Source organism: Neopelma chrysocephalum, unplaced genomic scaffold (assembly GCF_003984885.1).
Source record: "Neopelma chrysocephalum unplaced genomic scaffold, ASM398488v2 Primary Assembly neopelma1_97222, whole genome shotgun sequence".
Taxonomy (NCBI): domain Eukaryota; kingdom Metazoa; phylum Chordata; class Aves; order Passeriformes; family Pipridae; genus Neopelma; species Neopelma chrysocephalum.
The window spans coordinates 4,135,485-4,158,650 of NW_020925863.1; the positions used below are offsets into that span (position 1 = coordinate 4,135,485).

Consider the following 23,166-nt stretch of genomic DNA (forward strand, 5'->3'; position numbering starts at 1 on the left):
TCAGTCATGGTAATTCTTGGCTACTAAATGACATATTTAAATATAATTAAGTGTGTATATTATACAGGAAAGCCTTCATTTTCATAGGCCTGCACAGGAGCACCCTGAAAATTTGCAACACTGGGCTTTCATTTGTTGTCTTTGTTACCACAGCATTGAGAGACGCAAAGAGATTGGTGATTTCATGGCTGTAGAAACAAAGCAACACTTCTTATTCAAGTGTATTAAATAGAGGTAGTCACTAAACTAACTGGAAGGCTACAGGAATAACTCTACTTGTTTTGAATTAGTAAAGCCAGAGAAATACAATTACAGGTAATGCTTTAAAGTAGCACTTCATTAATGTGAACATTAACTCAGCTTAAGGGAGACATACTCTTTTATGAGACACTCTTAACATCTAAATGATGCTTGATAATTTGACAGCAGAATCCTTAGGCAACTACAATTATGGAAAATCACAAATAAATATAAGGTCATAATCTTTTCCCATATTTTGACCAAGAGGAAATAACATTTTAGAAATTCTAGTGTACTTTGACACATTGTATTTGATCACACTGGCTTTAGTTTTATACAGTCTTGAAGGACTGGATTCTCTGCTGCAGAAGCCATCAGAAAATAGATGGCTGTCTCTCATCACTGTAGTTCTCAGAAATTTAAGGGAGCAGAGAATGACCACTAACAGGAATGACTCCTGAATCACATCCATGGCATCCATGGTGCCTGGGAAAATGCACAGAATGTGCTTTGGGAAAAAGAAAAGGCAAGAAATGAGGGATGCTACAGCAAGAAAAGGCTTAGTAAGCATCAAATGGTGCATCAAAAGTCTGAATGAGTAACTTCAGACATGTGAAAGAATGTTAATGATGCAAGTAATGACTAAAAAGAGAAAAACACTGTAACAGGAACTGTGTTTGTGCATAAGTTTAATGAGTTAGACTCAAACCCTTAAGGCAGGATTTTGTTTCCTACTAAAAGCATAAAAATAATATTCTCCTTCCCAGGTTTCTGAGATTCCCTTCCTGAAGTTTCACTTCCAAACAGCTGGAGCAGATGCCAGAGCTTATTTTCCTGCTCCTTTCAGGAGTGCATTGCACACCTGTAATTTTTAATATAAGGGCCTCTGACAGTAATCAGTAATCACTTCTCCAATAGTTAACCATCAGCATTAACCACAGGTCTCAGATAAACGTGTATTTTAGATCAAAACTCCCAATCGAAATATTAATTTTATCAAATTCTCTTGAATGTCAGGATTAAAATAATGATTTTCTGATAAAACAGAGAGATATTGGTAAGCCCTCATGTTGCAAGCAAGGAGTGATACAGTTAGCACAATGTTGTTTATTAGTGCAACTGCTGCAGTAAGATAAGGTGTTTTTTTCTAAAATGTAGATCTACTGAGATGTAACAGTAAACCCATTTTATGCATATTTCAATACTCAAGAAAAGCACAAAGAATCATGTCTCAGTATAGACCAATTTATCCAGTATTTCAGAGGCTATCTAAGAAGAACCACCAACAGTTACAGAAATAGCTGAATCTTTTTCTGCAGTTTATGGCTAAAATAATAATTTCATATACAGTATGAGCTTTGGTGTTCTGAATTAAAATTCTGATTCAGCAAAAAGCATTTCTAGACAGGAAAAAGAAACAAATAATTATTTTTGTGTTTTAGCTAATCATTCATAAACAAAATATTCCAATATATTCAGCACTGTTTTATCATACATATTGCTGCTATAGAAGTCAGAGACCATCAATAACTGAAGACAATGTGAGAGGATGCCAAAAGCTTGATGTCTGATTTAAGAAAATATTTTGATCTTAATATGTAACAACAGATTGTCAATGTCCATGCATCTCACAGACTGCATGTTAATTAATTAGACTTGATGATCAAGAGCTCTGTCTTTTCAATTATGTTTTACAAAATGATTTGTAAAATCAGGGCACTGCCATTGGCTAATGGGCGATCTATAAAAGGTTCAGACTACAGGATTGGAAGTTAGATATCAACATATATCTGCAAAAATACTAATTTATGATTAATAGATGGCTTATTGTATTCCATTTTTTTTCCTAAAATAAGGAGAAATTCTTTAAAAAACTTCAAGGCATCTGGGATATTTTCAAAATGCGCATTTCAATCAAGAACGTGTTCCCCATGAGGAAACTTCACAGAATGCTTAATGTATTTTGTTGTATGTTTTCAAGTTCTTCTTCTGAGTACATATCCTTGTAAATGGAAATTCTTACCAAGAATATTACCTGTGGCATTAGAGCTGAAACTAAAAATCTGATAGAATAACATTGAAACATTTTCCTCACACAGGATCATTTAGACAGGTTTGAGCCTTCCAGAGGGCTTCTTCATGCAGTTACAGCAAAATGTTTCCAAACTGAAATATAGCAGCTGACATTGAACCGAAAAATATGTTCCAAATTGTTGTGGTTAGTAAAACAAGAGTGCCCTCTGTCGATGATGAACTCAAGATCAACCACTTGGGCACAAACAAAACACATTTTGCTTGAAATGTGTCAAATTAAGGATAACTGCTTCCCTCTTCCCACAAAAGGTGATTCTGAAGTTAACAAATGTTTGAACTAAAATGCAAAAATTCCACTTTACAGGCAATCTATGGACTTTTTCACTGAAATAACCAATGAAAAAATAACATTGCTATGAGAAAGAGTTTTACCTCTTCATAAAAACGGAGATTATTCTCAGCCACATTAGTGAATGTTGATCTCATATCACACTGCATGTTCTGCTTCCACCTGTCCCAATCCGCTTTCAGAGCATTATTGGCACGTTCAACTTTGTCTTCAAGTTTCCCAATCTCTTCTGAGAACTAAATATTAATTGCAAATATTAAAAAATATTAGGAAAAATCACCATTTCCAAAATTATTGAAATCAACTGATTGTAGTGGAGACAAACAGTACTGCAAAAGCAAGGTTGATATTTAACTTAGCACAAAAAATCATATTGAAACATCATTCCTAACGAATAACTCACTATAATTTTTGAAATAACAGAAATTCTAGACCACAATTCAAGTGTTCCTGAAGATATTTTTATTGGCTAAGAAGTTACAGACTCTGGCACCTCTTCACTAGCACTTGACAGTAATGCATCTAAAATGTAAAATATAGAGGGCTTTACTGAAGCAGAATCAACTGTACAAATTAGATTTGGGCAAGAAAAATGAGAAAACCCTGACAGAACCTTTGATAACCTTGGGAGAAACCAGAATGGGGAGAAGACAGCAGAAGTCAAAAGCACAACCTTTCTGATTTCTTGCCTGTCACAGTTATCTTTTTTTGTGGAACCATATGAGGGAAAAAGAAATACAGAAGCAGAGAAAGAAATTAAACCAAAGGACTTTAACAGAGAAGAAACTCCTTCACATTGATCCAGGATCCAAAACCTTGAGGGCTAGTCTACTGACATTACTTGCTTCTAATTACTGTAGATGCAGAAAGTGACTTTACAGCTAATGGCATGAGTAAGTGCACAGCGGCCCTCTCTTTAATGAGTTTTCTAGTCTTCTCAGTAATTTTGGTCATTTACTAATCAGCAGTGTCAGTTCTGGCTGGCACCCAGTGACAGAACTAGATACATCTTCTGTAGCTACAGCGCAAATTCATCTGCTGCAACTGCAGAGCAACTGTCTGCAGCAGGAGGGGTCAGGCAAGAACATCACCAGTAAGGAACATCAAGCAGGAAATTTAATTCCTTGTATTGCTTCCATTGCAACTCAGGTCCCATACACTTCTTCTGCTTCCTTGTATTCTGCTATCGGGCAAATAATTTTTTTCCTCGTACAGCACCTGTTTAAACTGGGATAGCTACTCGTGCTTTCTGCAGAGATGGTGTTATCAATGATAGGAAGTTCAGGATTCCAGGATTAACTTCCAGGATTTTCTTCTGTGCTCTTCTATGTTCTTCTATTGGCAGAACACAGAAACATCAAAATTCAGAGCAGGATGTGGAAAGTCTTGGTGCACAGCCTCCTGCTTGAACCATGCAGGGGGAACAGCGATCCAAGTGCAACAGCACTTAGACACAACCATTAGACACAAACTAAGCTGCACTGCCTGAAATGGTCACAGAACCTGGATCCCATTCAGTTTGACATACTAGAATCCTTCAGCTCTTAAAGTAGCCAAAAACTCGTTAGCTAGTAAAACTGAAAAATTCATCTGAATGGATGTTTTCCCCATTCCATAATAAACATTTTTAGTTAGACTTGATTTCTGCACTGATTTTCTTTGGCACACCTCTAGATTAACGAAATACCAGTTATTAATCAAGAACAAAATGCAAAATCTTATTTCTACTTTACTGAAAAGCCCAAGTTAATTACCTAGCCAGACCAGTAATCAAGCTACAGACAAGGGTAATTTCAACTACCAACTCTGTGTTCAAAATGAAAAAGTTAATCCAAAGTTTAAATGTGGGGCAATTACCTTTAAAGGAATTACAAGCAACTGGATTTGGTATTTTGAGCATGTCCCATGCTAAGTGCTTTTCCTTCAAACACCAAAAAGTGAATGCACACGGAATACTGAAAACGGTGACATTTTTAAGATGATTTAGAGTAGGAAAGGCAGTTAAATCCATTTTCTGCTTTTGCAAAAAAAAAAGTTCCTCTATGGGAATGCACTAGTCTACACACAAAAAGAACTTCTCCAACTTAGAAGTCGTGGCTCCAGCAGCTTCCCCTTATCTTGTTCTTTATATCTCTAAGTAATTTATTTTACAGTTTGTTTTTGTCTGTCCTTTTCTAGGAACTACGAATTTCTCCCACCGTGTAGTCACAGTGTTTAGCTGTGTGTTGTATCAAGGCAAGGGTCTGACTTAAGATCTAAGGGCAGCATTATGCTGCCATCATCTCAAGTAGAGAGGTTTAATATCTACTTTTTGAAAATGGAAAAGAAACATAAATGCCACCCTCTTCAGCTGCCATGACAGCAGAATTCAAAGAAGAATGGCTTGATCTTGATAAAAACATCTACCTAGTGTGTTCCTCACTTACAAGGTGTAAATTGTTACAATTTATCCTGCAAATTAAATAGAATTCTGGATCCATTTTCTTTCATTGATCTCACTGAGGCAGCAAGTGTGAGAAATTAAATCTCACATCATTGATCACCAGAGGACAGCACAGTACTAATCAGACATCTGACCACAGGACAGGAAAGTGGGAGCCAGACATTGTTAGGGCAGAGTGCCACCAGATGTGAAGAGTGTGACCTGTAGCCAAGAGACCTGGCCCAACAGCCAAATTACCTGGTGACACAGCATTTTACACTGTCTTAGTATGGCAAAATTGCATGAATTTCTATCTGCTACATGAATTAATCCTACAGTTTTAAATTAATCCTTTAGCCTGGAGTTAAAACACAAGCTATACTCAGAATGTAATAGATTCAGCATCTCATCTCTTTACTACTCAGTTTCAAGCCCAAACACCAGAACCCTTAAGTTAGCATTTAATGCTTATCTGGTTCTGTCAGAGCACATTATACCAACCTTTTGTCAGAATTATTATCAGCACTAGTGGCAGTACTAAAACTGTTAAAAGTATCCAAACCACAGAGGGATACACGAGCATTGCTGTGTAGCCTTCAGAATGGAGCATGGGAGTGATGGAGCAACATAGCCCAACAACTTCACAGCCAGAGCACTGGAGGTAAGAAAGGTCTAGACAAGCAAGAGGGTACCAAAGTCCTCCCAAATATCTCTGTCAGAGCCTGCATCCAAAATCACAGTCTTCAAACCATCCATACCGTGAACAAGTGGACCAAATTTTGGAGCAGGAGACATTGTTTTGGGTTTTTAGCAGCACCACAAGCAGCTTCCTAAATGCCAGGTTGCAGAAGCACAGCTCAAGAAAACTTTTTTTTTCCCAGACAATGAGGTTAATGTCCCATAAGGTTTAATTTGCAATTCCACCCTGTTTCATCTGCACTGACCTTGGGGATGTTTTACATTCTTCTGCTGTACAACCTCCTGTTTGTTAAATCATTTAATGTTTGCCGTGACCAATGCTAAAGATCTCACAGCCTTTTATCAGCTCTAATGACAGTCTGAGTCTCCTTATCTGTGGTGGAAATGTACTTCAAATGAGATTAGAGTTCATGCCACTCATTGTCAGCAAAATTTCTGGCTACTAGATTGCACTGACAAGTTCAATCTGACATCTATGAGATCATTAGAAGCTACAGGAGTTCTGCTTAGGAATAGAAATGTGCAAAGACACTCAAACTCAGTGTTTGGCACCAGTTCCAATAACAGTGCCTGTGATAAGACCACCTTTTATTTTGAAATCAGTTTGGTTAGGAGTGTCAGAAAAATATTTCAACACATAATAAAAATTTAAAAATAGTACAAAAATTACCAAGAAAACAGTTAAAAGTCACTTGAATGGTTAAAAATAGCAGTACAGCATTCTCTGCGACCAAACTATCCTTAATAGAAAAAGCCTTCTAATTAAGAAAACATCTTCAGATACAGCTGCCACTCAATTAGAGAACACAGAATGTTATTATCAGATTAGACTAACAGACATCTGTTTTACTGCTTTTGTGAGACTACAAGGAGAATCAGGCTCTCAGAAACAGGATTCTCTGAAATGAGTAAAAAATAGAGGGATTGGACAGATAAAGCAAATATCTGAACACCTGGGTAATCACACTGTCCAAAGGCTTTACCAAAACTGTAAATGCAGATATTGAAACACAGAAACAGTGAAAAAAGATAACTTTGGGCAAGCTGATCTCAAAATCCTACTGGAAGCAAGTACAAACATCTCACGATGGCGTAAACCATTGTCAGTATCAAATCAACATGGTGTAATCAATACTATGCTAAAGTAAAAATATTCCTTGATTTGTAACAGTTCAGGAAAAAGGTAGTGCATGCACCTTGCCTGAGGACTCCATCAGATTATAACAGGAATACATCCTGAAGAGGCCATGTCCTGCCATGCAATGTTCTATGGTGGACAGCAATGAGAATGTATGAAACTGGAATGAGCTGTATGAAACTGGAATTCATCACTGAATGGACCTGCCATTGCTACCCTGTTCCCAGCCTAGAGGACTTCTCCAACTTACCATCCTCTGTGCATTTTATAAGAGTTTCAAACTTTAAACTAATGAAAAAGGACAGGAGAAGCAGCAAAGGAAGCAAAGAAACAAAAACAGTTTAGAGAACACAGAGGCAGAGAAATGATAGGACAATATAAGTAAACAGAATTTCTACTTCCAGAAAAAAAAACAGACAGAGGTATTTACCTAATGTCCCACTGCAGTACACAGAGGCAAACTGTTACAAAATATACCATAGCCATAGTAGATACCAGAGAGTGGTAAGATATTCTTATTTATTCATCTCAGTGACAAATCAAATGAAAATATGAATTTCAAATGCCAAAAACTATCTAAACAGCTCATCTTTACACGAAAACTAATTACAACAACTCTAATAAAAAGTATCTGAAATGTCAAGGGCTTTCTCCTTTTATGTACTAAAAAGTTATTAGTCAGTTTTATATATTATTTACACTGTATAACACTTTGTGTTAACACTGTGCTAAAAGGACATTACTTAGGCGTGACAGTTTAACAATCAAAAATTTTAAAAATGCCAATACTCATCTTGGAAGTTGCTTTTAATTGGCTTGCTGAGCCTTGCTGATGGTTTTGGGGATGCCTGCCCCCATGGGCTACCAGTTACAGTCTGACTTCACTAGAATGAATGAAGTGTCATACTGGACTTAAAAAAAATATTCAGCCCAACTAGATAGAACAAAATGCAGGATGTTTCATTTTAAATAAGCTTAATGAACAACTTTGCTGATTCTAACCACCTCCTCTCCCTCTCCTACATCAATGGAGCAGCAGCTACAAGAACACTGCAGCAAGTCTTACTTTCTTTTAACTCCAAGTGTGGAAGCAAATGGAAATGCTAAAAATAATCTGTGGTACAGTCTGTGTTGACAAAACACAGTGGTCGCCCACTATGACCAGCCTTTCGCTCCAGCAGCCCATCTACTGAAGTGCTGCATCTTTCTCATGACTGCCTTTGCCTGGCACATACAGCTACAAAGAATTGCAGAGACACCATCCAGTTACTACACATGGCTTCACAGGACACTTCTTTTGCATATCTTTTGCAGTTAGAATAAGCCCTGGAAGATTTCAACTTTCTGTACATACTCACCAGATCCTTTTCTGTCTTTCTATTGGCTAAAGCATCAACTTTGGAATCAAGCTCGCCTTGAATTTGGTCTCTCCTTTTCAAAACACCCTTAATATAGAAGAGGAAAAAAAAAGGAGTAAACTGCACCACGTTTTAGATATTTCAGAAAACATCAAATACCTTGGCTATTCTATAAAATAAGCAAGATCACAGAATGATGCCATTTAATAATTTTGACATGATACATATACTTTAATTTAAAAAAAATTAAAATTATGAGGACTCATTTTTCCATACCTGTATTTTATCTTACATGTTTTTCAAGAATCTTAGTAAATCCAAAATCAGTGCCACAAGAATCTGCCATACACAGTATCATTGCTAGTTATATGTACAAAACAGCAACAGCAGTTTAATTGGTATCAGCTCAACTTACTATATATTCATATCTCAAAACAGCAACATGAGTTTGCCAAATCTCATGAACGACAGTATCTTCATTGAGTAAAATTTACAATATAAAGCAGAATGACTAAAAATGGTATACAAGGCCTTATTGAAAGTGTGACTTTAACCTTTAATATTATTTTGTAAGTGCCAAATGTGGTTCTGAAAAATCAGAAAAAATTAACAGAAAAATCAGATAAAATTATCATAGGAATGATAGCTGTTCTACCATTGATATATGTGCTTATTTTCAGCATATGTGATTATTACCTCCTTTAAAACTGTCTTATCAGGTATTGGGTTTTTAGCATAATGTAAAAAAAATAATTAGAAAGGGGAAGGAACATTACTTGTTAAGCTACAAAACAGGAACAGTATTAACTAATTAAATTTCCATTTCCAGTGGTAATTTGCTCTGAGACCTTGATGAAGCCTTATAAATTTCTCTTTGTCTTAGCTTCCTCATCTGTAAAAGCACACTCAGATATGCTTATCTTGCAGAAGTGTTGCGAGGCTTTAGTCCTTTTAAAAAAAGTCGGAAGCAGAACATATAAAATTACAAACCTCAAAATCTTCTTTTACTTTACCTTGCCACAACTGGTTTTACTGCTTCTGCTGCAGAGATGTTCAGTATTCACCTCTAGCACAGGGCATGTTGAAACATCACAGGGCACAAGCAGCTCTACCTTCTCTAGCTCTCTTATTTGACTGAAAATCTCTCTGAGATCTTGTCACTTTATCAAACACAACAGAATAATTTAGGAATTTTTTTCAAATAATTTTTCAGTGTTTCTTTTTGATCAGGTAATCACAATAAAAATTGGTAAACCTGACTTTGGGCTATTCTGAGTAAAAGATTAGCTATACATACAAATGCTCATAAATCTACTCTTCAATAGCTCAGAACTTAATAAATACAGAAAAAGTTTAGCTTTAAGCACAGAAGCAAAACAAATGTCTGGAACAACTTTTCTTCATAATACAAATGCTTGCTCTTTTTTACTATTTATTTTGCCTCTTTTAAAACTGGTTTAATGGCTGCTATCACAAATTATAAAACAAACAACTATTTTAATATTAAGGTGCTACAACTACAGACAAGTGCTGACTTCGAATGACAAACATAGGGACTATATTTTTAAAACATATTATTACACTTTTACAGCTTTTTGGTATAATATTTAATGGCACCCTGCCACAAAACCCTCAAATTCTTTACGTGAATTCATAAACAATTAATGCTGTAATTTGTACCCTGAGGGACAGCAGTTTTGTTCTGTGGGTCAGTTAGGAAGGAGCTGGTCCAGATGTAAATATTTTAGCTGGGAATTCATTTCATTCCCCAGTTAAAGGCTGAACTCACAAAACTGGAAAATACAAGGACTGTATTGTATTGATCATACCTTGTTCTGCACATTTGCATGTGATATTGGCAGCACTGCACGTGAGGGGTTAAACACACCTCTGAAAGCACGTTTATTACTGAGTGACTTCCCATGGTATTTTTAGTGTGATAAGTTCTACCCTCTCCAAACTCCAAGAGGGAAGTAAGCCATAACAAAAATAAAAATCCAGAGTGAACGAAGGGAAAGGGACAATTGTAGAACAGCAGTGAGCTACTGAAGGAAGGTTTTTCCTCTGGACAGAACCTCATGGCAGACTAATCCTGGGTTGCAAGTGCCACATCAAGAAAACTAGAAGTAGAAAAAATGCAGTGGGGAACAGCAACTTAAAAAGTGTGCATGAAGAGCCAGGTAGTCACCCTGGAGCTTGTCCACAGAAACCTCTTTGTGCTCTGGACAGAACAGAACGCCTGAGAAAGGGCGAGGGTGAGCCAGGCTGCAAAACAGAAGGTCATGGGCAGGCAGAATCTCTTCAGTAGCTTGAAGGCTAGGATCACTCATGGGTAACAGACTTAGAAATGCTGAAAAATTACTTCTGGAAGTGGGGGAGACGAAGAAGAGCTGCAATTGCTAGGATGGTAATCTCTTTAAACCTTTAAGCAAAGCAGTACCTACCTCCACCTACCAGCATGGCCCCTTTTTCAGTGGAGCTTGTTTTAAATACAGCAGTCATTGCAGCAGTAATTCCTAACCTCTTGGTAGCTGAGCCTTACTGAGAAGTTGGCAATGTTCTGCACAGTGCCAGCAAAGGCTCAATTAACTTGAGTCTTGCTCTACCCATGGCCTGCAACACACTGTCAGCCCCTACTCAGAAGGCACTGCAGTAGGAGTTGGACTCCCAGCAGTAACAGAAGAACAGATACTGCAGCTGGCATTGCTCAAAACCTAGACAAAGAGGGGTTTGTACACATGTTCTGCTTTCTGGAGGCAGCAAAGTGGGAATTATGACATGCTGAATTCAGTTACTTAATTATGTTGATTATCCACCAACACTGAGTATATCAACTCTGGAGTCTGATTTTTTACATTCTCTCCAAGTGTAAGAAAAATACATACATAAAGGGAACTGAGAGCAGTAGCTTATGGCAAGGACTAACACATGCTTATATAATGGCGCAGGGATTGGAAGTTCCCTGCTGTTCTGGAAAAAGAAAACATAGTTTAGGAACAGCTCCTAGAAAGGGAAAAACCTCTCCACTCCTTTTCCCACACACAATCTGTTACTCAATGAGTTCATATTCTATCAGTGTCAGAGAAGGTCTTTCTCAGCTGCTGTTCCCAATCCCTTCTGGCAACAATGCAGAGCTCACTGAAGATGGCAAAACCAGACACCCTAGCATAGTTATCCTGTGCTGCACATGTTTTGTAATGAGTAAATACAGGGACTGTAAAGTCATTTTCATCATTCTCTCCTAGACTTTGTCACTGGACTAAGCCAGATTTTATTTACAGCCACAAACAATCCTTAAAGAAACCTTACCATCAGAATTTCACTGTAGAGAACATATTCATGTAAAATTGGCAGCAGGTTTTCTGAGAGCCCTGCCATTCGCTTCTCCGTAGCCTTGCAACACCTGTCGATGCAGCTGGCAATGCCCTTCAAGGAGTCTGCTAAATCTTCTTCCGATGCTGACCAGAGGGTGTGGATGGGGCCGTATTCCTTCATTTCATTAAAATAGTCTTAACAGGAACATATACACATATTACTCTTTGTTCTTTAATAGATATCTAAGTGATGCTAATTACAACCTCGTATTTACTGTGAACAAACCAAGAGGCTGAGGCATGTGTTTAAATTTGCTCAAATGACCAAGGTAAGTAAACTCCGGTTCATTGTTTATGAATAAACTAATCAATTAACGTATTGTAATTAAGTAGTTTCAAGAAACCTATCAGGAAAAATGCCCCAGTCATTTCAAAAGGACACACATACTCAGGCAGACCTGAAAAGTTGTACTCAGACACCCTGCATTAATGACCTGCGTTACTTCACATTGTCTTCGTACAGAACGACAGGAGCCATAAGCAGCTGTGGGCAGCAGTTGGTCTGATTTGGGTCTACTACCCTGAATTCCCCTGCTGCTTGGAACAGTAACGTTCCGAATCCTGTCTTGGTTATTAAAACTAGAAGCTTTGTTATGTCCCAAAAGCTTCAAAAGAAACACTGAAGTTCACTCCAGTTCTGCAGGTGTTATGTCCTTCAGTAGTTTTTAATAATTTAAGTACAGGGATATCCAACAAATTACTTCTCTTATGTCTCTAGACCAAGTAATAATCTGTAAGCAGAGAGAAGGCCCAGAATTCACTGTGCCACTTGGTAGGGCTAAACGTGGGCAAGGCTCCATATGACCAGGAAGCTGCATGTTCACAGGAGGGTACTGTGAACACATTGGTCATGTATCAAAAAAAGAAATGTCCTAGAAAAGATGAAAGCAGTTGTGTGGCATGAAGAGTGTAATGTTTACTTTGAGATTAATTGGACAAAAAAACCTCTGTGGAAGATGTAATCGAGAATCCCACATTAAGCTACTGCAAGCAGGAATGTTGTCTGCATTGCAGCTATCAACAGTTCCAATCCACAACAGTGCAGCCCTGCACACAAGTGTTCTGACGTGCTGTTTAGAAAATATGGGAAGAAGGTATAACTATGGCATTTGGAAGCATGTCAAAATTCTTAAGGTTTTCCAAGAATTTGATACTGATGCCTTGAACCTACAGACCTCAGCTATTTCCACTGAAAGGAACAATATCAAAAGGAACTCTTTTCACCAACATGTATTTTCCTTTTATAAGATCCTTCCAATTCAGTGAGGACATGCTGAGATCTGGTGCTGCACAATAAAGCACAAGGGCTCAGTTATTAAGGAACACAGTGCAGCTTTTCAAATTATATAGACAAGAAAATACCTCAAGTGCTGCCCAGTGGAAATTCTACTGAACAGGCATAGTCTGAGATCTGAGTAATTTCAGAATCTCAGAAAAGTCAGTAATTTAGCATTCCACGTAGGTGTGCAAACTGCTGTTACTTAAGGAAAGAAATAAGGTCAAGTCATCCTTCTTAAGAAAACTCTTAATAGACACAGCTTACCATGACAGAAATTATGTCCAACAGTTAAGCTATTAAAAACCAAAAATCTACTTAGTCAAAACAGAAAAAAGGTGAAGAATGAAACCAAAAAAAGAGATGTTTAAAGATCTGGAATCTAGATAGCATTATGTCAGCATGAGATTGCCCTGAAAGTAAAAAACAAAAAGGTCATTCAGTTATCCAAAAAGCACAGGTAAAAAGACAGCCACACTTACTACATTTTCTTCGAAGTTCTTCATAAGTAGCTGAATGACATGTTAAAACTATTCCTATTAAGAAATTATGAAAACTAACTGGAAGATCTGTCAAAACCATAAGCATTAAGAAAACCACAGTATAAAGATAAATCTCCCTTTTTCCTTCCTTGCTGGAAAGAGCATTTTTCCTGGCACGAAAAACTAATTTACTTTTCCAATATATTAATTTCTTAAATCAATAAAACTGATACTTACCCCTTTCTTCCTTGTAAATCCTATGAGCTATTTTATCTAGTAAGTTTATTTTCTGACTAAATGTTCCCATGTAATCATTGATTTCTGTAAACGTTCCAGGACGATTTTTAACTGCTCCTCTTACTGAGGATGCTACAGCTCTGACGGTCTGTCCCATCCTGCTCAGCAAACCGGGACCCTGCTTCTTGTGTGACGAGAGTTCCTAAAGACAGAATAAGCTCTGTTTACTTCCAAGTACTTTTTTTAATTCTCTGAAAATAATTCATAAAGCTTTTTTCTTTTTTTTTAAATAAAACTACATACATAAGCCTCTCTCTGTCTTTTTAGTGTACAAATCTTATGTTATAATTATTAGACAAGTATAAGAATTGTACCTGTCATGTGCATTTATGAGCCAAGCCTTTCTGAGCAAACACAAGCATGCCATGTATCACGCTCCACAAGAATGGTTAAAGATGGCAGAGAACCTTTACCCCTTCATTCCTCAGGGTGAGTTAACTAGTTTCCAATTTAGCTTTTTGAACAGGAAAGCAGAGCTAATGATTGCAGAAAGAAGTAATTGAGAAAAGCAGACAATGTTCCCACTGGAGGAAGTAATCCATCTATTTTTTTTCTCTCTTTTTAAATGTTGCTAGAATAACCTTTGCTGAAGTTCAGAGGCAGGCTTTGCTGAGTACAAAACTCCAGTTTGCAACTGGTGGCATCTTGCAACAATGCAACAGGAAATTCTTTTATGAGACCAGTATAACTTTAAAAAAAAAACAACAAAGAGATGAAAAAGACAGTGCCATGCCAAACCAATAATTAATTAAAAACACTATTTTCCTCATAATCTTGGAAGCTTATATGTGTACCAAAAAGCATGCAGACTTGACATACTGTAAAACTGCCACAAAAAAATCCAGAATGCAGTAACAAAAACTACTTTGGAAGGTACAGCAATATTTATGATTACCAAAACCACAGAAGAAAAGGTTATCTTGAGGTATGTATATTCCATAAATCCCTGCCTTCTTCTGACACTTCTGTAACAAGCCATGGAATGACACTATTGAATACTGAGCTAGGGGGACTCCTGATACACTCTACTAACTCAAGAGGTGGTTTCACATAACTGTAGATAAAAACAAAGTAATTTTACCCAGGCTTGTGCAGTAAGAAAAATTTTGAAGTCTTCATTAAAAGTTAAAGTTGGATGATCAGCAATACGGTTCAAAAATTTATGTAAAGCTTTTCTTCGAGTCTCAATGAATTCATCACTAAATCGTTCCACCATGCCCTTCATTATGAATTTTTCAGGCAATGGCTAAGGAAAAAAGAAGAATAATATTGTACAATTTGCATAATATTAGGGTTATTATAGTAGTTCTTCTACTTAATAAAAAAAATAGGTATACCTTGTAAAATCTATCATGCAAAAACCCAAAAGCTATATAAAGTTATCATATTCAACTAAGGTATAACATGGTTCTTGTAATAATATGGTTCTTGTAACACACTGCAGAAGAACACAAATGCAACTAAGAAAGAAGGACATAAATTATTGCAAATGGCACCATTAAAAACCTAAAAAATACCTTTATGTGGTTTTTAATTATCACATGCATATAAAGCTAATGAAAATAGGTTGCCTTAATGTTTGTGAGACTTTTGAAGTTGCAAAAAGACCTCAAACATCTCTGTATAAAACTGGAGCTATCTTATAAACAAATAAAAACAACAAACAAACAGGAATAATCAGTGTTGGATGTGCTTCTTCAAGTTTGCTCTTCAACCAAAGGAAATCCTGGTATCGTCTTCGAACTTCATATTCACTGGAGTCAAATTCACCACGGGATGTCTGAAAAACAGGGGCAGAAACAGGCTTAGGTTACAATACCAGAAAAAGAAAAGAACAATGCAGTTTTAGATTTTGGAGAAAACTGAGTACTTGAAGGAAATGCATACATGATTCTATTTTGCCCCTGTTATTTTTTGCTGTTTTTTTAAAGTACAACGATCAACTCCTTGAAGAGTTAAAACACATCGTGTTTTAGCAAGAAATCAAAGTTCTATTGGGGAAAAAAAGGAAAAAAGCAAGCTTTTAGCTGCACTTCATGCAGTGAAGTAATAATTGTCCTACCACAATGTTTCCAAAATATTTCAATAATTACTTTAGTGTTACATTTTCCTTTTAGCAATCACAGTCATGTTCATTACTTCCAGGGCACTTCTTTTAAAGCGATTAGTAATCTACTAATGAGGAAAGTCCATTTTTTAGCATTCTGAACGAACCCCAAAGAGCTGACATACATCCTTGGGACCTGCTGACACTAATCAACAATCCCCACGTTCAAAACATGAAAACTTCAGAATATTACAGCAATACCACTTCTTTCACTGCTTAATGGATTCTGCATCCCATCATCAATTCCAGTTTTGTAGCCATTTCTTAGAACTTGCCAACAAACCTTTAATATCTACAAAAAATGCTTATTACAGAGTTACAAAATTGTCAGACCATGAGATTTATTTTATCACTGCTCTGTCTTCTAGAGGCAAGCCACAAAGAGCCCGTGTTTTCATTAATACGTGCTATTTAGCATTCATTGTTGCACAGAGATTTATAATGTGATGCAAGTAAATTCTAAAAACCTCAAAACATGCTTTTGTAATCTAAACATTTTTGTTGAATAAAAATTTTTCAAGGTATGTGGGAGGAATGCTATTACTTTATCATCAACCAGTACTCCAAATTAAATATGATAAGAAAGGACAAAAGAGATAAAAAAAGGCAAAAGCAATCTGTCTTATGGCCAATCCATACTTGCCTGAAGAAAAAATGTTCACTAGTCTACAGAAATATGCATAAAGGGAAAATTATTGCTAGCAACCTAATGAAGATAGCTCTCTTCCTACTCTTTAAATGTTTTATGAGGAATTGATATCTCCTCTTATTTAAAGATGAATAATTCCCATTTGAAAATTTGGTTTTAAATGAATCTTTTAAAAAGAACTCAAAGTAAAATAAATTAACAGTGCAATTCTCAAAATGCAGCCTGCAGAATATTTGCTGGTAATCTCAGAAGACCTGGCTGGTCTCACAAGGCTGACTTTCCTTCTTATTTCCTGTAAATAACTTGCATTTAGGACAACTAAAAATACACTTCATTGTCTCCCAGTATTACTTTTTCATTAGAGAATTGTGGCAGTTTCCCCAGAAATCACATGCAACTGTAAATGGGAAACAAACAACCATGTGATAATGGATGCAATTAGAAAAAAAATGGAATTGAAAGACTGTAGCAGGTAATGTTTATGCCAGACAAAAGACCCATAGCCTGCAAGTGACCCAAAAGTCATAAATACTTGTGCCAATACAGTGTTTTCAAACTGAATCTGTCCTTCTGCTATTTCATGTTCCTGCTGAAAATCACAACAGAAAATGTTATTCTCACATAGCACTCCTTTTGCTCGTGAAGGATTATTAACTATTTTCTCAATATAAATAATGTAAACACCTCTGCAGGTAAGCACCTATGCAGACTTACACTGATTTTTTTCCAGAATCTACCACAGTTTCATACAGTTTTAGTTGTCTGTAACTCATGGCAAAATCAGAGTACAATTTAAATTTAGTAATATCACAGAGAATGGTATGCAAGAAGAGCAAAAATGCTACTGGTGTTATCCAAGTAAGCCATTACAGCCATGAATAGATGCTTACCTTTGTGACTACTCTGTATGTAATAAATGTTTCAATGGCTGTAATGTGGCTTTCAGGGTCATCGACTGTAATGAAGAGATCTCTTAATTCTGGTCCATCTTCAAATTTATATTGGTTTATCATTGATGAGGGGGATATTGGCATTGAAGGACTGAATGAGTTTACCTCAGCCAGAGATGTATCCTACAGATAAGACATGAGAACATTCATATCAATACATCTTTGTATACAAACACGTCTCAGATGCTAAAATAGGAGGCTTTTAAATAATCTGATAGAACAGATATAATATAGAGCAGATGAAAGAATTATATAGTACCTAGAAAATCTATTATCCTTTTCAGTATGTACTTCAGTGAGGATGTAAGAAATGAGATTTATTCTAAAATTGTTGAAAGAGCAAAATACTACCATTTGAGAAGAATGTTATGCAAAGAGAACTTGCCTATGAATGGTAAAATTAGGTATGAATCCAAGCACCCATTAATTGTGTAGAATACTTACCAGCTTTATTAAAATGTTAAAAGCCAGTTGCTGAGGACTTATGACGTTTGAATTATCTCTAATAACCTGAACAGGGTAGATAAAAACCCAATGATTTAAAAGAAAACAAGACGAAATCAGAATCAGAATTTTTATTGTAATTGGATATTCCAGTGTGCATGTATTTTAAAATAAAATTTGAAATGGAAAACAATTACAGATACATAAATTAATCTTTTTTCTTTTTTCTAAAGGAAAACAGTAAGTAAGGATGAAGTACAAATTTACTGCTTAATTTCTAAAAAAAAAAGTCAAACCACTATTTTGCTGAAGAGGAAATCCACTTTTTGATAGCATCAACCACTTCCACACAGCTCTCTAAGAATATGACCCCATAGCAGCTGCTTCTGCTCAGTGCATTCAATGGTGACCACTCAAGTGCTGAGAAATGGAGTGTAAATTGGAAACAAGCAAGAAATCTCATTTGCTTCCTTAGATGCAAGTCTGGATGAGATCTACTAATCTAAAATCTTGAAAGGTACAGTGACTAGGAAAATAAATTGAAATCACTATCTCCATGAAAGAGCATAACAAATTATTAAACCATTAGAAATAATAAATTAGAGCAACTGAAAGAAATCACTACATTTTAAATAGCAAACACTGTATACTTTTTTAATATAAGCAATGCAATGAAGTATTTTCATAACAAACTTGAAAATTCATCTACTTTCTAGAAGTTTTCTAAAAGCGTAGTTAGACTACACTAAGTACTGAGTAGTAGTTGAAAGAGTTGCCCTTTCCAGTGCCTTGTTAACTATGGAGGAAGGAGGAAAGGGATGTAGTTAAAGAGAAAACTGCTTGAATTCCAGGACTGGAAATGTGTGAGTCCACACAAACTGGAGTCACGGCATCGTCCCAAGGCTGCTCTCATGGGAGTGAAGAGCACACCACCGTAGTGCTGCTGAGCTGCGGAGAGTTCCTTTTTCCCTTTGAATTCAACTAGATCAAAACTTTCTCTGGAACATGGTATCTTGCTCTTTTCCTGCCTTAAGCTCATTGCCTATGCCATCCCTTTCCTTTGGATTTATCAATGTACTCCCACAAATATGGAGGAGAAATTTATAGTGGGAATTATGCCCAGAAAGCACTTATGTACCAGTTCTTTGAACAGGGAGACAAAAGCAACACGAAAGACTAAAGACAAGACTTTAAATATTATATAGTGGCTTCCTTGTACACCTGTCAGTAATTTTACTTTTATTCAGTGTGTTTCTACACGTGATTTCTATACTGGTATCCAGCTAGCACTGTCCTGAGTGGTGGAGAATAAACAGAGAAGCTGTTTTCAGAGCCTGCTAGCACTGGCTGGCCACACTCCGGATGAAGAATGAGGACTGCTAGTTCAGAGCAGCCCATGCGATTCAAAGCGCTGAGACAACAGGAAATTTCCAGGGGAAGAAAAATGCATGTGAGTGTGTAAGGGACTTGAATGGCCATATAACTGGAGGAGTAATGACTCTGCAAGGCCTAAATTGGATCAAGGTAAATGTGTTTCATATTTTCTCATTTTCCATGGGGCATTAATGTCTTAATGTTTCATTCTTTCTTCTAGGTTGCTACTAAAACTTTCTCTATACATGCAGATTTATGAAAGTATATTTTTATGTGGAATGGCTTATGAATATGTGGTTTGTGAAACAAAACATAGGCATAAAAATCCATAGAATAAGCAGGTCTCCAGATTTGTTTAATACAGGTCTAGTAGTCATGTGCACATGAATGAATGCATGTGAGTTTTAAACAAGTTTTATCCTCATGATACTTCAGGATTACTTACAGTAGTTCTTGAAGTTCATGCAAGCTAAGTCTGATGTCATCACAGAAACACAGTTAAAAAAAGATGATAATTTTCTATACAGTTGTAATTTTGTGGTTGGAACTATGTTTTTGTGTGCATACAGATGAGGGCAGAAGGAGTTTTGCGGCACAGGAAAAACAAACAATTCTTCTAGCTCCTGTGTTGTGAAACCTTTTTCCTCTTCATCCACGCAAAAAGCATCATGGCCCTGTCCCAGAAAATTATGTCCTTTCCCATGCCTTCCCCAGCCCCACCTACCTGGAGTATCCCTTCTCCTTCCAAGCCCCTTCACTCCTGACAGAGCAGTTGGCAGAGCTGTGTGTGCAAGTCAGGCCTTTTGATTTACTGGCCAAGAGACCAAACAGACAGAAAGTCAACAAGCTCCTGGCAGTATGAGGGCCTTATTCTGGCTCTCCTTTCTCTAATACTTGCAGTTACCCTATCTCACTCTCACATTTGACTGCAGCTGGTCAGTAAGACTCTAAAAGAAATAAGGAAAACACTCACACAGCAGGAGTGGCCTCACAAAAGAGCACACAGCTGAGACTGCAGCTCCTTGTAGAAGACATTAAGCCTGGGGGTTTGCCTAAACACCACTCTTTCCCAGAGCACAGGCCCTTGACTCAGGGTTGCCTCCATGCCTCATCCATCCATCCCTACCTCCCAGTAAGGATCCAGAGCTTGCAATCATGTGAAGCTTTCCCAGTGCTAGGTGTCACTTAACAAGGAAGGCAAAGGATACCTGAATGGGTATTGCAATACCTGCAGTACTCCATACTTCCAAACTCATGGAAGAAAGCAGGTTGAAACATTGTATCTGTGTGACTCATAACTCAGCTCCTAGAATTTGTCTCTGCTGAAAAGAAGTCAGAACTTTTTCAATGGTAGTGGAAACTAGGATAAAGTAGCACACCACATCATGAAATGGTTTATCAGAGCTGCCGAAGAAGATGCTGGTCTGTAGTATTTGAAATATGTCACAGGATACCAGGTCAATAGCTTATGACACCATCAGGTTAAACGTCTACGGATTTTCATAGATTAAAAAGCCCAGTATTTACATTTTGAGTAATAACTTATGGTATTGAGGTTGACAATTTTTAAGAATCTCATTTTTCACCATTTTGGTAGATGGCACACTGCACTGACTAAACTGAGAAAGATGAAGTCGATAGCAGTGGCAGGTACCGAGCTCTGCACTGCTGTTGCCGTCCCGCTTGGCCTGCAAATGCTAAACCACTACCTTACAGACACTGGCATAAGGAACCCCATTAAGGTACAATTTAAATCAAAGTAGTCCTGGAACAGTATGTTTCAGAAAAATTGGTTTTACAACACTTAATTGGAAGCTACATTTAGCCTGTCAGTTTCCCTTGAATATATGGAACATGAACAAATAGGGTGTAAAGCCTAAACAACCTCACAGATTTTCATAAGATCAAAAGATCAGCCCTCAAATTACACCTGAAAACAAACCAGGAATTTCTGGTCTATATATACACTACAGGCAGGTGTCCAAGCTTTGGAAAGAAGGCCGTATTTTAACATAATATGCCATTTTTTCTTCTTTGTGGGGAATAACTTATCATGTAGCATGCATTAATAGTACTTAAGATTTCATATAAGTAAGAAATATTTGTCATGAAGCCAAGTAGAAATTTAAAGATATAGGTATTTGCCAATAGCAGCAGTAACTTTTATGAACTCCACTTGTTTTTATTTTTTATTCCCGAGGGGAATAGCTCTTGACAAGCAAGCAGCATAACTGTTGATACACTGTGTTAATAGGCAGATACCTTCATGCAGAACCGCCCGAACTTACCTCATAAAAGCAAAAGGATTCAAAGTGAGCACAAACAACTACAATTATATTTTAGCACTGCTTTTGCATGCAAGTTCAGTGAATCATTCATCACTTTATGTCAAACCAGGGCTGGTGCTTTCCTAGAAGAACATATTTCAGCTAGACCCTAGTTATGCTGCAGAAAAACACAGATAACTTGGTGAAATTTAGCCTGATGTCTTTCATGTTACAGACTATTAAATGACCTAATAGTTCCTTCTGGCCTTAAAAGCCATGAGTTTCAATAATTCTACTAGAGTCAAAGTTTAAATACATAGCTTCTAAGAAGGAAGTCCTTATTCCAATGGTTTTATTCATGCATACCACAACAATGTATCTTGCCTACAGAAATATAAAAAACCACACATTTAATCCATATGACAACCAGTCCTACTGAATATATGTATGTTGTTGCTTTTTCAAATCAGAAATGTATTTGCTGTTTCTCTCCCATGGCACACATCCTGTCACACAGCAGTTCACAAGCCTCAGAGGGTGAACAGCACCTTAGCCTCTGTATATATTTTTTCCACCTTAGCTCTCTGTATGTCTTTATATTTTAGATGCTGCCTTGATATGGCAAATAGATCCACCAGATGTTCTCTTCTTTAACTGCCGAGAAGGCAAGAGGTAAGTCTCATCTTAACCAAATCAATACAAAATGAAAAATAATATACATGGTAGACATACCACACTTCACTGATTTAATTAAAATCAGCAATATTGGCAAGACTGGCACCCATGTACCTAGATAACTGTGTGCTTTCTGAACATGGACCCTAATATATTTCAGTTACATTTATTTTATTCCCTTCATCAAAATACAGATGTTAACTTCTCAAGCCTCCTATGTGAAGGTGGGAGACTTCATCTTTCAAAAGAAAACTCAAACTGAAACTTGCAAATATTTATTTAAACACTACTGCAATTACTAAACATGAATGTTTATTTAATTTACAGATACATATATGGTACATAACGAACGTAAGTGATGATAAGGTTACAGCGAGTCCAGATTACACGGCACATTTAAGGTAAGGGCAGTCATGACTCGAACTGCTGGTCCGAAGCAGCGAACCTGCCTTTCGTGCCGGGGAACTCGCCCGGGGCTCCGTGGCCGCCGAGCGCTGTCCCCAGGCAGCCCCGGGCAGCCCAGCCCTCACAGCGGAGCCCCGGGGGCGGCCGGACCAGCCCTGCCCTGCCCGGGCGCGGGGAGCGCGGGCTCCCGGCCGGCCGCGGGGCAGGCGGGCAGAGGCCGCGATCCCGCTCGGGGAGGAGCCGGCCCGGCTCGCCCGGTGCCCGCCGGGGCAAAGTGCTGGCCAGCCCGCCCGGCCGCCCCGGCGCGGCACGGCCCGACCCGCGGAGGGCGCTGCCGTACCTTGCTGAACACCTCCAGGTCGTCCTCCTCATCGTCCAGCGCCAGCACCTCGGCGGCGGCGATCAGCGGCCCCCGGGCCGTGCCGGGGGCACCCGCAGCGGGGCGCGAGTCGGCCCCGGGCCCTTCCCCGCCGGCGAGGAGCGGCAGCCCCGGTGCCCGGCCCTCCGCCTCCATCCTGCCCTGCAAGCACGGGCGACGGCCCCGCCGCAGCCGCTCCCCGCGGGGCCGCAATTGGCCGCCCGCCGCTCCCCCGCCCGCGGCCCGCCCCCGGCCCCGGGGGCGGCCA

At 38.0% G+C, this 23,166-nt stretch overlaps 1 protein-coding gene across 2 annotated transcripts in view; it reads right to left on the minus strand.

The window, feature by feature from the left end:
- SNX7 (sorting nexin 7) overlaps positions 1 to 23,106 on the minus strand; it is a 28,408-nt gene extending 5,302 nt beyond the window's left edge. For both annotated transcript variants that reach the window (XM_027671827.1, XM_027671828.1), the window contains exons 1-8: positions 22,881 to 23,106; positions 17,316 to 17,498; positions 15,339 to 15,449; positions 14,751 to 14,915; positions 13,610 to 13,811; positions 11,550 to 11,749; positions 8,241 to 8,327; positions 2,707 to 2,859 (exon numbers count right to left, since the gene is read on the minus strand). In XM_027671827.1, the coding sequence (XP_027527628.1) occupies positions 2,707 to 2,859; positions 8,241 to 8,327; positions 11,550 to 11,749; positions 13,610 to 13,811; positions 14,751 to 14,915; positions 15,339 to 15,449; positions 17,316 to 17,498; positions 22,881 to 23,054 (1,275 nt within the window). In that variant the 5' untranslated portion in view covers positions 23,055 to 23,106. The remainder of the gene's footprint in view (positions 1 to 2,706; positions 2,860 to 8,240; positions 8,328 to 11,549; positions 11,750 to 13,609; positions 13,812 to 14,750; positions 14,916 to 15,338; positions 15,450 to 17,315; positions 17,499 to 22,880) is intronic.
- Positions 23,107 to 23,166: the final 60 nt, after the last annotated feature.